Source organism: Canis lupus, chromosome 4 (genome assembly GCF_048164855.1).
Source record: "Canis lupus baileyi chromosome 4, mCanLup2.hap1, whole genome shotgun sequence".
Lineage (NCBI taxonomy): Eukaryota > Metazoa > Chordata > Mammalia > Carnivora > Canidae > Canis > Canis lupus.
Window position 1 is genome coordinate 43,778,276 of NC_132841.1, and position 17,315 is coordinate 43,795,590.

Here is a 17,315-nt window from a genome sequence, read left to right on the forward strand (position 1 = left end):
TCACAGGTGTGCTGTGAGAATCACATGTACAGTAACTACATGCAGTGTGCCTTGGAGAGTCATTGAGGATGTGCTCAGTAAGCTGGCATGTTCTTACCTTTCACTTCACCCTTACATGCTGGTCCCTGATACCAGGGTGTGGATGGGCCCTCAGCCCCAGGTGGTGTGTTGCTGGTTTCACCAGAGTTTCTCAGTCCATGATGCTGTGGATTGTCAGAGACCATAGGTTGCTCCCCTAGAAAGGTGACATGTATATTTATCACATCCCCAATTCCATACCTGTGTAACTTTTTATGTATTGACTATTTGCCAGGCACTCAGCTGGATGTTTGCATTTTTTTTCCCCTCCTCTAAGTTCTATAATCACTTTTGAGGTGGGTGGTATCATCCCTATTTGAAACATAAGGTAAACCACTTCATATCCTGAGCCTTGGTCCCTTCTCTGCAAAATCAGCCTGAGTCTGAAAGTAGTGGAACTGGGCTGGAAGCCCCAGGTTTCCTCCCACTCCCCTTGACAGCACTGTGAAAGTAGCCTGGCCATCAGCATCAGAGCAAAGAGTGCAACCACAGGGCTCTTACAGGATAATGCCATCTGTTTGGACTTTGCTCATAAGATTTTGAATGTCTCGTTGAAGAAGCCAAGCAGATATTTTGACCTTTAGGAAGGCGTTGGGCTCACAGAGGTCTGGGGTACATTGAGGAGGAGGATAGAGGGTGGGATGGCATGTGGTGGGGACATTGGTGATTACTATGACAATAACAGGAATCTGAGCAGCCAGCACTTATTGGGCGCCTACTATATATCAACAGCATACTATAAGGCACATGCATTATTTTGCATACCTCTCATCAAAGTCCAAGGAGGCATTTTCCAGTTTAAGAAACTGGGATAGTAGGTGAGACCATTGGGATTCAGAGCTCAGAACAAACTGATTCCTGAACCCATGCACATTCACAGCCCATTGGCAAGTACCATGAGTCCCTGGCTATTTGGTACCTGTCAGGGTCCCCAGAAAAGGGACAAATAGGGTGTACTGGTGGAAAGAACACCTAGCAGGATCCCTGGAGCTTGTCCTACCTGACTGTGTAACCTGGAACAGTTCCTACTGTCCCCCCTACCTCTGGTTCCCTGACCTCAAAATGCAGCAGGTAGAAAAAGGGGTCCCTTAATCGTGGGTTGCATCACACCCACTGCCCTGCATTTGTTCCCCCTGCTTTCCCTTCTTCTGGGGTTGGAGCCCACATGAGCAGAGTGACTAGGTGAGTTGCTAAGTTGACAACCATCAGTAGCACCCACAGAACCAAGCTCAGAGTGCTGGCATTCATCTTGTTATTTCCCAGTGTCTCAATTTTTCCATTGACTCTCTGAGTGACCTTGGGAAGCCACAGTATTACCCAAAAAAGCATGGCCCCACAGGCCTGTGTGAAACAGTTTAAGCACATCACTTGATTTCGTACTCTCAGTTATTCTCTGAAATAAGTTTTATTATCATCTTTTGGTAGATGTAGGAACTAAGGTTCAAAAGGATCAGATAACTTGACAGTGCTCCTATATCTAGGGAACATGCGAGCTAACCCCAGAGTCCACCTCTCTCTGGCAGGAAAGTCTTTCCACTCAGCACTCCATTGGTAACTACTTCCCCCTGAGCCTCACGTCCCCCCCCTGCCTCCATGCGAGGCGTCGCATTCACTGGCAGAGCTCCTGCAAGGATTGAAAGGGTCATGTTTGCACTTTGACTACCTTAGAGCCAGGATTTAGTAGACACTTCACAGAACTATTTTACCGCAATTCTAACACCAGTGGAAATAAAATCTATGTTTGGGCTCATTCTGCTTCAGCCATTTAGCTTCACGTGCCTCTGTTCCCCTCACACTGTAGTATGCACAAGAACTACTGGGAGATCTTAAATGTAGGTTCTGATCCATTAGATCTGAGGTCAGGTCAAAGTTTGTGCATTTTTAACAAGATCTCAGGGAATGCCAGTGCTGCTAGCCCGAGGACCATACTTTGAGTGGCAAGGTCCTGGAGCAGCTCCCAGAAAGAGGTTTCTAACGGGGACAGCTATTCCCAAACTCTTTTAAAAGAAGCCGGAAGCCCCAGGCATGTCTATGTTCTCTCTCTCTCTCTCTCTCTCTCTCTCTCTCTCACACACACACACACACACACAGTGGTGGGACACCAAGAAGCATCATAAATCTAGTAGATCTGAGCAAAATGAGGCTGAAGAGAGTTGAATTGAGCTAATTAGCCAGGCATTGACAATGGTGATTGTTTCTCAAGGGCATGTAAGTGACAGAAATCCCCACCTCCAGGCCCAATTAACACATCATCAAAGCTAGGGTCTGCCTCCAGGATTTCTGAGCTCAGCATAAAGGACTGGAGGAGATAACCACCAGCTCCATCTCACACTTTATCCCACCCCCAAGGGAAGATCCCACCTAGAGTCCCTGATACTTGAGAGTTCCTCAGAGCAGACAGGCTGGCCCAGCCAGGGACAAGGAAGGCCCTGCCTTGACCTGATCAAGGCTCTCTTGTCCTGCTTTTCACGGCTCATCCACCTAACACACTCTCAGACACATATGTACACTTGCACTCCTGAACAATTTAGTACCAACCAAAGGTCTGAAAAAGTCTTGATCACCCAAATTCAGCCCTGCCTCAGACCCCTGACATCATAACCATCTGAGTAGCTCTTACTTACGTTGCTTCCATTACGTGCCAGGTACTTTCTAATATATTTATGCAGTTTCTTTTTTTTTTTAAGATTTTATTTATTTGAGAGAGAGAAAGAGAACGGGAGTAGAAGGGAGAAGCAGAGGGAGAGGGAGAAGCAGGCTCCCCACTGAGCAGGGAGCTGGCTGCGGGCCTGGATCTCAGGACCCCGGGATCGTGATCTGAGCCAAAGGCAGACGCTTAACCAACTGAGCCACCCAGGCATCTCTATATGTATGATTTCTAATCATTTATTCCATAGGGAAGGTATTATTATCCCCATTTTACAGATAATGAAAACAAGGCTCAGGGAGAACTATTAATCCCCTCAAGGCACACAGCAGTCCACTAGAGTGTGGACCCGGATGTGCTAACTCAGGAACCATGTTTTGAGAGGTCAGAATAAGTGGCCCAGCAGAGAGGTTCCCAGTGCGGGCTTTGGACTGGATGTCTGGCTTCAGCTGCCGCCTGTTCCACTTACTGCTGTGCAGTCTTAGACATATTAGCTCACTTTCCAAGGCTGCCTTCCCGATCTGAAAATGGCAGTAATAACTATCATACCAATCTCATCGGGTTGTTGTGAACATTCTATGTGATCGTGAATATAAAACCCTTAGTGTGAGGCCTGGAATGGAAAATGTGCTCAATAAATTGAGAATGAGTATTGCAGTTTCCATTGCACACAATGACTCTCTGAAAGGGATCCTGCGTTGCTCTGGTTTAGGATAAGCCCAGATCCTACCCCAAAGTGCATTTTCCTCCCGCTAGAGAAAACCCATGACTGGCCCTTAGCAGGGAGAGCCGTGAGAGCCAGACACGTGGCCATGCCTCCCTGCCGCGGAGACCGCACCTGCGGCTTCAGGGTTTAAGACAGGAGGAGAGTGGTGGGCCCAGTCGGCAGTGACCTCCGAGCCAGGGAGCCCAGCCCCACTCCGTCACGGGCATTGATGGCAGCAGAGGCGGGAAGAGGATTTTCCCAGGCAGATGGTGAGCAGGTGGTGTGGCGGTGGGAGGGCTCCCGTGATCACCCCGCCGGCAGGGTGCCCACACCAAGCCCATAGCCCAGAAACAAAAGCAACCAATGTCTCTGCAGACATGGCAGGTCCTCCAAGGGACCGCTCGTCAACACTTAGAAGCAGTGCTGGTGCATCAGTCCCAGAGGAGAGGCTGGAGCCAGAGGGCCACGCATTGGGGCTGCTCCCTGGGACACAGGGTCTTTCCATCCAGTCTCTGCCTTGGCCTCCCTCCTCAGTGCCTTCGCCCTCACTGTCCGCCTGGCATGCTCCTCCCCACCTATGGCACAGTCGGCTCCTTCTCAGCTCAGACGTCCCCTTCAGAGGGGCCTGCCCCAGAGGAACGCCACCCCATCCGAAACTGCCTGTCGCAGAGGTCCTTGGTGCAGCTTTGCTTTAGAATCAGAATTTTAAATACCAACACCTGGGCCTACTTCCAGGCTAATCAAAGATGGATCTCTGGGGAGTTGTCACTTGAGAGGGGCAGGGCCGGCTGGCCACACTCCAGCCCTAGTCGGGCTGCTCAAGTTGTGGATCACGTCGAAGCCTCAGTGTGGTTAAGAATACGGTCATCTGCTAGCACACACAGAGGGCCTACCACGTGCTGGATGTGTTACACACTCCGGGCACTTCCTTATAAGAAAGGGCACACTTAATTCTCACAACGGCTCTGTGAGGTAGGCTGGGAAGGCTTCAAAGGCTTACACAAGGTCATGGTCAGCCACCCAGAAAGAGATGAAGCTGGACTAGGAAGCCAGGTTTTCCAGTATTCAGAGCCCATGCTCTTGCCCTGCAGTTCAGAGTACAGGATGTGAACTCTGGGAAGTGGTGAAGCTGGGGCCCCAACTCCTGAGTTCTCACTCACTCCAAAGACCCCCTTTGGCTTCCTCCCAGCCACACTGCAGACTCATCCCTGAGCCGCCTTGTGGCCATCTGCCCGGCCTCCTCCGAAAGGATGCTGGCAGCTCCAAGGGGCGTCCTAGTCAAGGCTGCCATCGAAAGCCTGCCTAACTGGACTCTTCTCCCTCTTGTGCTCCTCAGGGCAAAGACTGCACGGTACCCATCAACACCTGCATCCAGAACCCCTGTCAGCATGGAGGTACCTGCCACCTGAGCGAGAGCCACAAGGATGGGTTCAGGTAACAGCTCGCCCTTGGGCCTTTCCTCCCTCCAGGGGGCGGCTTTATGGGCAGACTCCTGGGGCAGGCTAAAGAAGCATAGCTGTTCACTGAGGGCCTATTGTGCGCCCACACTGGGTCAAGCCCATTGTGTGGATGCTCTCAAGGCTCTTCCTGCCCCATAAGGGACCTACCATGGTCCCTACTGTACAAATAAGAAGGTTGAGGCCCAGCAGGAGCAGTCCTTTGCCTGAAGTGACACAGTTGGTAAGCATTGGTACAGGGAATTCAGGGCATCTGCCTCCAGAGCCAGGAGGACAGCAAGGGAGGCTAGAGCTGCTGGCTGAAATCAGAGAAGGATGCAATGATGACTCAAAGCCCCACCAGCGAGGCAGTTCCACCCCTCTTCTGTGTGATAGGAAACAGTAATAACAGGTGACACTGACTACACATTCTTTATGTGCTGGGCAGGAACTAGTCATGTAGTACGTCATTTAAATCCTCACAGTGATCCTACCCACTACAAGTTGGTGCTAGCCCCATTTAGCAGATGAGGCAACTGAAGCACAGAGACAGATTTGCTCTAGGTCACATATCCTGACACTCATTCCTGGGTCTTCCCCCCAACCTCTTTCCTCCTTGGCATTAAGAGCTCAGGAAGAAAAGAGGATAGAAGCCACTTATGTTTTTCCCATATCTGTTCTAAAGGCGAGCTCTCAAGGCCTCTGCCAAACCTCAGGCCCCCTTCCTGCTTCCTACCCTTCCCAGTAGCTTTCAGATGCCCAGTTTTCCCAGCCCATGGCCCTGGCAAAAGCAAACCAGTGGGAACTGGTTCCTTTAGCACCCCTATTGAGTGTGAGTGGGTCAGGCAGTAGAGGTGGGACCCCCAGTGCCAAGCTGTGTATGGATGTGTCCGAGCTCAGAATGCAAACAAGGATCAAAGGCACTCTGGCCAGGGGCTGCTGTGTGGTCTGTGAAAGAAATCAGGTTCTGGGCTCTCAGTTCTCCTCCCCAGAGAACCCCGCCTGCCCCTGTGTCCACCTGCCAACCCAGCCTCATCAAACCCTGGCTCTTAAAAAGTGAAATTCAACGCAAGATTTGTTTTCCTGCCTGAAGTCAGCCAAACCGCCCACTCCTACCTTCTTGCTGGGAGCAAGGGCGAGAAGAAACCACACAGAAATCTCACAGAGGTGGCCATGTGGCCCCAGCCAGGAAACACACCTCCAGGGGAAGAGCCTGGCTCTGCCCACCCAGCCAAAGGATGGAGGTCTGCAAGAGGAAGGAGTGCCCCCTGCAGGAAACTATCTTTCCCTGTTTCCCTTTGCGTGTACACCCCCCTACTCCGTCTCTTTGTGGGTATCTCTCTACATCTCTGGAGCTGCAGGTGAGCAGAAGGATACTGTTTCCACCCTCAGCTGCTGAGGGGATTCAAAGAAACTGGAAATATTTTTAGAATTTAATTTTCAGGGAAAAGAGCCCAGAAGCCCAGACCTACAGGATTAGGGAGACGGGGTGGAGGATTAAGGCAATGAGGCCCACACACTGGGGATAGCAGTTTGTGTGGACCTCCCAAGGAGGAGCAACAAGCTCCCTCACTAGGTAGGTTAGCACCTGATCAGTTTGGCAGAGGGAGGGACACCTGTCAGGGAAGCTTTGTTCCCTTATTCCCTCCTGCATCCATTTCCTAGGGCTGCTATAACAGAGTACGGCACAGGGGTGGCTTGGAACAACAGAAATGTATTTGCTCACATTTCCAGAAGCCAGAAACTAAACTCAAGGTGGCAGCAGGGCCATGCATGCCCTGAAATCTGTAGGGGAAGATCCTTCCCTGCCCCTTCCTAGCTCCTGGCAGTGGTTGGTGATCTCTGGCCTTCCTTGACTTGCAGCTGCCTCACTATGATCCCTGCCTTCATCATCATGTGGCATTCACCCTGTGTGTCTGTCTCCACATGACCATCTTCTTATAAGGATGGCAGTCCTATTGGACCAGGGGACCATTCTCCTCCAGCACAACTACATCTTAAGTTACATGTCCAATGACCCTAATTCCAAGTAAGGTCGCGTTCTGAGGTGCTGGGGATTAAGATATCTTTTTGAGGGAACACAGTTCAACCCATAACACCTCTTGCATGTCAGAATTCTGGAAGTATCACCCGCCTCTTCATCAGATGCTTTTCCAATCTTGATGCATTATCTGCTCACAAAAAGAGCAAAGGCTGGCAGAGCTGGCTGGGCAGGAGACGAAGAAAGGAGATATGACCTGTCCTAGTCCCCACAGCTAATTGGGTTCTCTTGGAGTCTCCTTGCCACCCTCTGCCAGGGCTTCCAGTGAGGGCAGAGGAGACGTTAGTCTCCTTGTCATGCTCTGCCCACTGCATGAGCAACCTGTTCCCCAGCCAGGCATCCAGATTCCACTTTCATGCAATGTTGCAGCTCTGGGGACAGCCAGGGTGAGTACTTCAGGAAAATAGGCAACACTATGGCTTCAGACCTTTGCAAACCTGCCCTCTGTCTGGCTCTGAGGAAATTGCCTTTCATGAACACCCAGAGTCCCTCATGGAAAAAAGGAATTTTTTGCTACACCTCAAGAGCTCAGACCAAAGAATCCTCTGGCCTTTTGCAGAAAATGTACCATGGTTTTCAGGTTGTAGAGAAAGGTTAAGTAGGAGTCTAGAAATCCACTTCCTATTTGTTGAGTTTTCTAGCTAAATCCTAAATCAGAGCAGCCTCTAAAATGGAGAAAGGCCAGGAATCCTGGGTCTGAAGCCAGCATATACGTTCATGAATGGGGTGTAGATAGATTCCTGACGGGGTGGCTGTGCCGTAGAGGGAGGAAATCCCTGTAGATAATTTAATCAGATACTCGTCTCCCACCTTTGCCCCTTCTCATCTGCTCAGCACTCCCTGGCTTAGTTTGCATACCCAGTCCTGAAGTATGACCAAGGTTGGGTAGAGAACAAGCTGAAGGTTTGAGGCTTTCTTCCAAGAGATGTAGCACTCCAGAGACAAGTTAAGGGAATGCATCATGCTGATCCACTGTTCTAAGCCAGGCTCACCAGAGAGCCTCAGTGCTGGCAGGAGAGGGTCCTCCCACCCCATCCACTTATCCTCCAGAAGCTGGAGGGGGCTCAGAAGTAGGAGTACATACAGGGAACAATGGCATCCCTGAGGAAGGTTAAGGAGGCCAGGTGGGGAGGTCATCTAGAACTGAAGCTAGCTAACATGTTCTGAGCATTTTCTATGTGCTAGGTCCCCTCCTAAGCTTTTACTTGTATAATCTCATTATTCCCCACAACCACCCTGGGGAGAAATAATACTCCCCGGTCAATAGATTTGGAAACTGAGACACAGAATTTAATGAGTTCTCCTAAGGTCTAATAGCCATGAAGTAGCAGACCCAGAATTCATTCCCAATACTTGACTGCAGATCTTGCTCTTGGGCCACCATGTCCTACTCCTGCTCAAGGTAGAAGGGCTGTCCTTGAGTAGAAGTCACTCAAAGGGGGATGTTTGTTATGCTGTTTCTCTCTTTGTCTACAAACCACTACCCAAAGAGCCAAAGGAAGACAGCTGGAGGAATTTAAGCTCTATCCAGGAAACCACTTCCAGCTGGGGGATGGTGCGGGGGCAGGCAGCCATCCAGCGCCAGGGGAGATGGAACATTGCCTGGAGACAGGGGGCTAGATGAAATGATCTCTCAGGCCCCAAGCTTCAGGTATACAAGGTGCTGCCTTGGAACTCCACCCAGAGAGAAACCTGACTAATTATATTCCCCCCACCACCTTCTTTTCTGCCACTTTTCTTCCAACCCCACCCTACTCCTTGACCCCTGGCTTTCCTTCTCCCCACCCATACATCCCCAAAGCTGCTCCTGCCCTCTAGGCTTTGAGGGACAGCAATGTGAGATCAATCCAGATGATTGTGAGGATAACGACTGTGAGAACAATGCCACCTGTGTGGACGGGATCAACAACTATGTGTGTGTCTGCCCTCCTAACTACACAGGTAAGGTCCCCTGGCACCTGTGCATGGTGGCAGGCCAGGTGTCATGCGCTGAAGAATACCATTTTCTTAGCATCTTTCAGGGTCCCCACCCTCTCTCCCTATGGACAGAGCTGTGAATTCCCAAAACCCATACTGTCCCATGAGGGGGCCCTCTCTGTCCACCCTTCCCATTCCCACCCTGCACGTCACTAGCTTTCCGCCCCCCTACTTTGAAATGGGTTCCCAGGGTGCTTTCAGCTGTCTGTTCCATTAGCTGATGGCCATCCTCTACTTTGGGAACCCTGGAGACCCAGTGGTGGTTAAGGCTAATGGGAGGCACTTGCATTACATTTATGCTTTGTTCAGGTCTAGTCCACTTTCTCCGGAAATTTACACTTTTCGGACACTCTGCTAGGAGCTGGGGATACAAAAATGACCAAGACAAAGTTGCCTCTCATAAGAAGCTCATCATCAAGTGGAGAGAGACATGTATTCAGTAGAATGAGACTAATAACACCTGTAAGCCTGAAGAAAGATCCTAACCCAGCCGGAGAATCAAGGAAGGTTCCCCACAGGTTATTCCTCAAGATAATTATCCTATCCATCCACCTCCAAAACACAACACCTTTATTTCCTATATTAACTATCCGTGATGAGAACAGCTAAACATACTAGATTATAAAGCAAAATTCCACCCAGTGGTATAAGCATAGCCTCCTTTGTTATAGGATCAACCTGAAGTGGCATATTCCAAAATGGAATCCATGAGTTCTTTGAGGAAAAGACTCCATGAACAAAAAGCTGGGGAAGCACTGTATGTAATAACCTGACACAAAGCAGCATATTAGAAGTTCTGACAATTCTTGCTTGAAAGAATGCTGTTTAACTTCGTTTAACCCAGCAAATCCCCACATTTATTTGAAGTCAGAACTTCCCTTGTACCCTACCCCAGAACTCCCTCCAACCTAGTCATCCTGTGTTGCAAGAAACGTATTTTAGGAAATAGCAACCTAAGGCAAGGATGGAAATAAGGACTGTGTTCCCCAGAGACTGCTGCACCCTACCCTACTGGCACCTGGCTTGACGTCGGGAATGAGGTAGGAGATGGGAATGCACAGACGATGATCAGGAGTGGTCCTGGGGCCTCTGGAGAAGGAAGCCAAGTAGCCCCCATTGCCCCTCAGGATCCTGTGCCTTATGCAGACCCCTAGCCCATGAGTCAGGGATGCCCCAGGCACACTCTTGGCCCTATGGTAGAGTGTGCCAAGGCCCACTGAGAAAATCACCCTGTGCTCCTCAGCCTTCTGGGGTCCCAGAGAAGGCTTTATGCTGGAGAAAAGCGCAGGGCCTTTTCTGCTGAAGGCCTACTTCCTTATCCCCTCTATCTTCCACCTTGTCAGAGAGGAGCTGTAGCCAAGAATTAGGTTAGCAAGGGGCAATACTTATTATGCATCTACTGTATACAGACACTGAATTAGCTACTTGCAATACTAAGAAGTCTAAAAGTATGCCCTCCCGGGGCATCTGGTCTACCTAAGATGAGAGGAGGAGTCCTACAGGGTTAAATCATTGGTCTGGAAGAATCTGCTCAGCCCCAGAAGACAGACAGTAAAAATCCCAGCAGTTAAAAAAAGAAGACAAAGGTACTCAAAATAGGCTTTGGGGCAAAGGAAGGGTATGAACTGAATTTACAGTGGGCAAATGGGCAGTGGAAGCAGGGCTGAGGAGATGAGTACTGAGGTGGCTTTCTGCCCCGTTGGAATAGCATGGCCTGTGTCTGCAGCTGCCTGAAGGGCACCTCTACCTGAGAATGGGATGTCATGGTTTCCTCTGTCCCAGAAAATGCCAGTCCCACACAGACACCTGTCTGCCTCTCTGGGTCTCTCCAGGAAGTAAAGAAGAGGAAAGGGCTTATAGAGAACACAATGCCCTCTGTGGGCTTGAGAGGCTGGCAAAATGAGGATAGGGTAGAGGTCAGCTTGTCCCCATCACAGCAGAGGACAGACTCTGGGGCTGTGACTGTCACTCATGCCCTCCCCAGCCACCCCCAGGGCAGACCTTCCTCTGCCCTGCCCCAGCAGCCTTGTCTGCTCATGTCCCCACCCCCACTTCTGAGATAAATTCCATGGGTGAAGATTTCCTCTCTCAGATCACTCTCATCTGCCACTGCCCTCACCCCTGTTCTCCTGTCTCACTCCCCTCTGCATTCCCAAAACACATCTCAGGTGGTGTGAGCTTTGGGGAGCTTATATCCAAGTGCCATCCCTGGGTATTTATGACCCATTAGACATTTCTGGGCATGATAAACTTCGAAGGGAGTATATCCAGAGACCTAGACTTCAAAATTCCTTTCATATTTTCTTCTCTGAGAAAATCCAGGGGCTTTCTTATCTACAGCAGGTGGACTATGCTGCTAAACCACATCCACTCCTCCAGGAAGCCTCTGGGATTCCATGGAGTTTACCCCTGTGGTCACATACCTCTGCATTACAGTCACCTACTGATTTGCAGATAGGCCCCACTAGGCCATGGAGAGGATAAGACCAGGTCATGTTCTGTCCCTAGTACCCATCACAGTGTCTGCCACACAAGAGGTGCTCAATAAATGGATGTGGAATGAAAAAATAAATAAGCATAGCCCAAGGTCAGGAGCTGGCATCCTATGGTTTCAGCTGCAGCAGGCCCTGAGTGATAAGTGAAGCAGCCGAATGATGGTACTATGACAGTGCCCAGGGGAAATCCTAGAGTCTTCCTGGTAGGGAGGCCAAGGCAGAGGAACAGAAGGGGTACATCGAGAGAGCCAATGCAGGACACCTGAGATCCGTGGCCTCCTGACTGGGGGCTGGATGGATCTGACCTCCTAGCCAGAGTATCCCCCAAGGCCTCCTGGGCGCCTGAGCTTTCTCCCCACCCCAACCAGGTGAGCTGTGCGATGAGGTGATTGACCACTGCGTGCCTGAGATAAACCTCTGTCAGCATGAAGCCAAGTGCATCTCTCTGGACAAAGGATTCAGGTGAGGCTTGACTTTGTGTCCCCAGCAGCTCTGGATCCTGAGGATGCTGCCTCCAAGGGGGCCCTCTCCATTCTTTGCCTCTCCTGATCTCTCTCTGCCTGTTCCTTGTTCATTACCGTCTGCTTTTCTGTGTCTCTGACTAGTCATAGTCTAACTTCTCAGTCTGTCTCTTTCTCTTTGTAGTTATCTCGCTTTGTAAGTCTCTGTGTCTTTCTCTCCTTGTGTCTGTAGATAGATAGACAGACGGACAGAGATAAAGATATCCCCTTTCCTGTACTCCTCTCCTTTTCCTCCCACTCACCCTCCCTCCTTCTGCCCCAGTCCCATCCCAGCATAGCTTTCCTTTCCAGTGCTAGTAAAGCAAAACAAGCTGAGTCTGAAAGGTGTTTGGTCCCTTCCTTGTGTGCATCCTTCACAGAGTTCTGCCCCTTGGGCTCCAGCGAGTTTGCCAGCTTATGCACCTGTGTGTGTTGGTGGACCGGGGAGGGGAGAATGAGCGCTGACTTGGTTCTGCAGCCACAGCCATTGGTGGAGCTGTCTCCATGGTGAGCAGCAGAGCCCACAGGAGCAAGGGGAGCACAGGAGCAATTCTAAGGGTAGAGGAGAGACTGCCTCTGGAGAAGGCACCAGTTCCAGAGCCTGAGAATCAAATGACATCCTGGACTCACTCCTGGGCACTGTCCCTACTTCCTACTCTCACCCACCTTCACAAAACATGTGCCATTGCCTCTTCTGGAGAAAACCCTAAGACCCTTGAGTCCTGGGATCTTCTGACATCAGTGGGACATCCCAGAACCCCAGGGCCAAGCGTAGTGTCCCCTAAACACTCTCCCCAAGCTGCCTTGCCTGCACAACTGGCTCCCTATGCCTAACAGGCTCTGTCCAACACTGGAGAAGGGCTGGGAGCCTTTAGCACCAGAGAATCTGAGGGAGCATGCAAAGACCAGAGGGGGGGGTGCATATCTCAGATGAGCCTTAAGCAAAGATAATCTTTTTTTTTAAATTTATTTATGATAGTCACAGAGAGAGAGAAAGAGAGAGAGAGAGAGAGAGAGAGGCAGAGACAGAGGGAGAAGCAGGCTCCATGCACCGGGAGCCCGACGTGGGATTCGATCCCGGGTCTCCAGGATCACGCCCTGGGCCAAAGGCAGGCGCCAAACTGCTGCGCCACCCAGGGATCCCAAGCAAAGATAATCTGAAGCAACTCTACCAAGTCAACCCTTGAGGGACGTGGGTCTGACACTCAAAGCTTATGCTGACAACTCTTTCAAGAGAATCCTGAGCAGCCTTTCATCCAGTAGCAACCCCAGAGCCCCTGGAGCACAAAGCTCATGCTTTGAGTCTAGGTGGCTCCGGGATCTGTCATCAGCCTGGGTCTGTCTGGCTTTCAGTCATAAGGCAGAGAGTTCTCAGACTCAGGGGTTTGGAGACTTGGATGTTATGCTGCAAAACTTAGCACTTCATGGAAACCCAGGATTTTAGAAATCCTGAGACTAATGGCATCATAAAAATCACAGAATCTTCTCAAATTCTCCCTGTGATAAGTGCAGTGAGTACTGCAAGAGGCTTTCAATTCCCTCCCTCTTGAGGCCCTTGCTGTAGACCTGGGGGAGAAAAATTTGACACAACACGAATGTGTAGAAAAGAGGCAATTCTGGGGCCCTGAATTCTGGCTCTGAGTGCTGCTCAGAGGAGTGCTGAGGAGGGGAGAGAGGAACCTGCTGAAGCAAGGGGAGGTCCCCACACACTTTAGGAGGTGAGCTGTGATATAAACCTCAAAGGATGGGTGGGATTTGAATGAGCTGAGGTGGGGAGGGCCCCACCAGTAGAAGAAAGCTCTAGAGTAGGGGAAAGTGAGAGGGTGGCATGAGCATGTCTTGTCCAGTGTTTTCCTTTCTTATTTTGACATCAAGCCTAGACCTCATCACCAGACAAAATGCAACAGGCATCTTAGGGCCTCTGGTTTTGCTGACCCCAAAGGAAGCTTCAGTCCTTCCGTGTAGGCACCCTTATTCAAATCTGCCTTATCTGTCCCAGCCCCTTCTGAGAGGTACCACATGGGCTCTTAGGTAGAGTTGCTGCTAGAGTGTAAGTAAGGGTGAGAGATGCCTCCCAATCCCCCAACCCTACTTTTCCTACTCCTGGATTTGGCTTTAATTCAGGGCTGCTCTTTAACTGAGGGAAGAGGCGAAGAGGAGGAAGAGATGCATAAAACAAACTTGAATCCAGAGCAGAGCAGGCTGGACTGACAAGCAGAGTGCTGTGGGTGTGTCTACCAGGGGCAACAGTGGTGCCCGGACATCTGTGAAGAATAAGTAGAAGATCCATAGCTGGAAAGCAGGCCAGTGGCATTCCTCAAGCTCAGAGGATGCTGGCTTGATGGAGCACAGTGAGCATGAGAACTGAGAACTGGTCAGAAGTGGTCCATCCAGGGTATAGGTCTGGGGTTGGGGTGGGACCAGAGACCAAGACATAAGCAGGGCCAGAGAGCATGATCCTGGGTACCTGTCCCTAGAAACATCACTCTACTGTAGCCCTGGTCCCTTGAGTTCTAGGGGAATATAGGATAGAATACAGAATAGAAAGAATATAGAACGTAAAAGGAAACCAGTCTAGCTTTCAAAATCATGAGATAATAGTTATGCACAGTGTCTCCCTAGCATCTTGAAGAGGTCTACAGGCCAGCTCAATAATGTGAATTTTATTAAAAATGCATTTAAATAAAAAACCCCTTCTCCCAATGCAGTGTCTCCTAATCTTAATCCCCCTCCCCTCCCCTGCCCTCTCCTTTCCTCTCCTCGCCCACATCCCAAGGCAGGCTGCAGGGACAGTAACAAGAGACATGCAATCGATACAACCTTTGCCCAAGTTTGAAGATGTTTATCCTTGAAGATTTCCTTGTATGATGTTCTAATGAGGACTCAACAGATAAAACTATATAACTACCTGTGATACACTGAAATTGTAGTGTACCAAAACCCTGAAAATAATGAAGCACACTGCCCATGAACACTGAAAGTGATGACAGAGACACAGATCACGATGATTACCGTGTCAGGCCCAGAGGCCTATCTCCTGTAACACTCCCCAGTCTCAGACTGTAGAAACAACCTGAGTTGTTCGTAGAAACAACTATCCACTGTCCAGGTGGGGGCTGAGGTGCAGCAAGGTGAAGCAAGCCCCCCAACCCCCACGCCATGCATGCACACGCAGGAACAGCTGGGCTGCAAGTCAGTCCAGGCCTGACTGATGTATTAGCTACATCAGGAGACTCCTGATGTCCTGGAACCAAAGATGTCACCTGGTTACGCCCCCTTGTCCAGAATCAATAAGTCACATACATAACAAAATCATACAAGCCTTATACTTTAGAAGAAAGGCAAGGGGAAAGCATTTTCAAACATTAGGGAATGCAGGTTATACCCCAGATGCTGCTCTTTAGCAGATGAAGAGTTGTTGGGTAGGTCTTTGCTATGGGAAGTGAGGTGCAGGACCCAGCAGCACAGCAGCACAGGGGAGCTTGTGGGGAATGCTAATTCCCAGGCCCCACCCGACTGCCCAGTCAGGTGCTGTACTTTAACGGGGTCCCCAGGGGCTTTGGGAAGCACAGGTGTGGAGAGGGCTATAGCTTGTCAGGAAGAAGGATGGGATCACATTTGCCTCCAGACTGCAAGGGAGCCTGGCTTTCCTGAGTCCTCATGTAGACATCCTCAGCTACCTTGACTCCATGCCTAACAGGCTGGATTTTACCTGGCAAGTGCTGAGTGGTGATTGTTGCCTCACAGAGGCTCGTGCAGCTTGAGTTGCTCTGCAGGAGCTTCTTAGAATTCAGGAGACACAAAAACAAATGCCTACAGGGGCCAGGCTTAACACTAGCAGGGTATATTGAGCACAGGCCCCCACAAAGGCTTGCCCGATCTGTTTCTTTAAAAGATTGGGGTGAAAAAAAAAAGATTGGGGTGGAGTGTGGTCTATGACATGAAAGTTTGCAGCAGGAGGTCACATATTTCGAACTTACCCTTCAAATACGTAAGGTGAACAGATCAGATCTTAGCTAATTTCAGTTTCTGAATGCAGGCTCAGTAAGTCCTCAGATTCTAGAACTTATCCTCCTCCAGCGCCACAACACACACTATGCTCTGTCAACCAACCCTAGCAATGCTAGGATCCACTTGTGATTCCACTCTGTCCACTCCTACAGGGGGAGGAGCAAGGGGAGGGAGGAAGGAGAACCATCCCTTTGTCCTGATGCCTCTCCTCTCAGGCTCCTCCATCCCGTATGTATTCAGAAGTCTTGATTCCCTGTCTACCTTGGCCACGTGCCCCACCTTCCTCCTCTGACCTGGGTAGGATGTGGTTATTTATACTCTGCCAAGTAGAATTTAGCTGGTGGGCGCCAGGCCTACGGGAGGCAGAAGACCCGGGAAGTGTGTTCATGTGCCTGTGTATGTGTGCCTAAGCCTCTGTGAGTAATGCAGTCCCTTCAGGTCTGTTTCTTGATGGGACTTTGGCACAGTGTCATCCAAGCAGAGGAGCCCAGAGACACGTGTTGTGGGCACACAATCAGGGAGGCCACGTGTGAAGTGCAGCAGCCCTCCTGGGGTGCACCTGGGTCAGCAGGTGGTGGGGCTGCAGTTCCCACTCTACTCATGGAGGAGCCGCATGTCAGCGGCACCACCACTGGCTTCTGAAAACAGGAGCCCCCGATGAAGCAAGCAGATATCAACTTGCAGGGACCCAGAGCCCATGAATGGCTAGCAAAGCCAATTGTAGGCCAGACTTTGGGGAGCCCTTGAGAAGTGAGAGGGACTTAGGATCTTGGATACACAGAGAAGACAGGAGGCCATCTGGAAGCCAGCCTGGCCCACAGAACAGCCTTGCTCTGCTGTGTTCCAGGTGTGAATGTCTCCCTGGCTACAGCGGGAAGCTCTGCGAGGTGGACAATGATGACTGTGTGGCCCACAAGTGTCGCCACGGGGCCCAGTGCGTGGATGCAGTCAACGGCTACACATGCATCTGCCCCCAGGGCTTCAGGTATGGTGAAGGGGTCCCTCAGGCTGGAAACTGCACCTGGGCACACTAGCCCTGGGCCTCCTGGGTCTCCTTAGAAAGTCAGCCCTTCCATGTCTGAGAGCAGATGTTATTAACCCCATGTTATAGATGGAGGGAAGAGCCATCCAGGGCAGCTGTGTGGGAGTTGGACTTAGAATCTAGCTCACATGACATCAAGCTTGGGCAAGATTCCTTCTAATGGAAGATGTTACCATCTTGGAGCTCAGCTTACAGGGTGGGGGTAATCACATGGCCACTCTGGCAGGAATCATCTTTTTAGTCTAGAGAACAAAAACTATTGTGCCCTAATGGTAGAAAAAATGGGAGAGTTTGTAGTCATTGGAATCAGGGAAGCCAGAAGAGAAAGAGGGAATGGGAGGCACTGGCTAGGTGGTCAGGGGAGGTCCATGGGGGTATGTAG

At 50.5% G+C, this 17,315-nt stretch overlaps 1 protein-coding gene across 1 annotated transcript in view; it reads left to right on the forward strand.

Annotated features, from left to right (window-relative positions):
• SLIT3 (slit guidance ligand 3) overlaps nucleotides 1-17,315 on the forward strand; it is a 591,163-nt gene that overhangs the window by 553,254 nt on the left and 20,594 nt on the right. Inside the window, exons 27-30 of the mRNA XM_072824217.1 lie at nucleotides 4,768-4,865; nucleotides 8,710-8,849; nucleotides 11,749-11,842; nucleotides 16,739-16,876. Of these exons, the coding sequence (XP_072680318.1) occupies nucleotides 4,768-4,865; nucleotides 8,710-8,849; nucleotides 11,749-11,842; nucleotides 16,739-16,876 (470 nt within the window). The remainder of the gene's footprint in view (nucleotides 1-4,767; nucleotides 4,866-8,709; nucleotides 8,850-11,748; nucleotides 11,843-16,738; nucleotides 16,877-17,315) is intronic.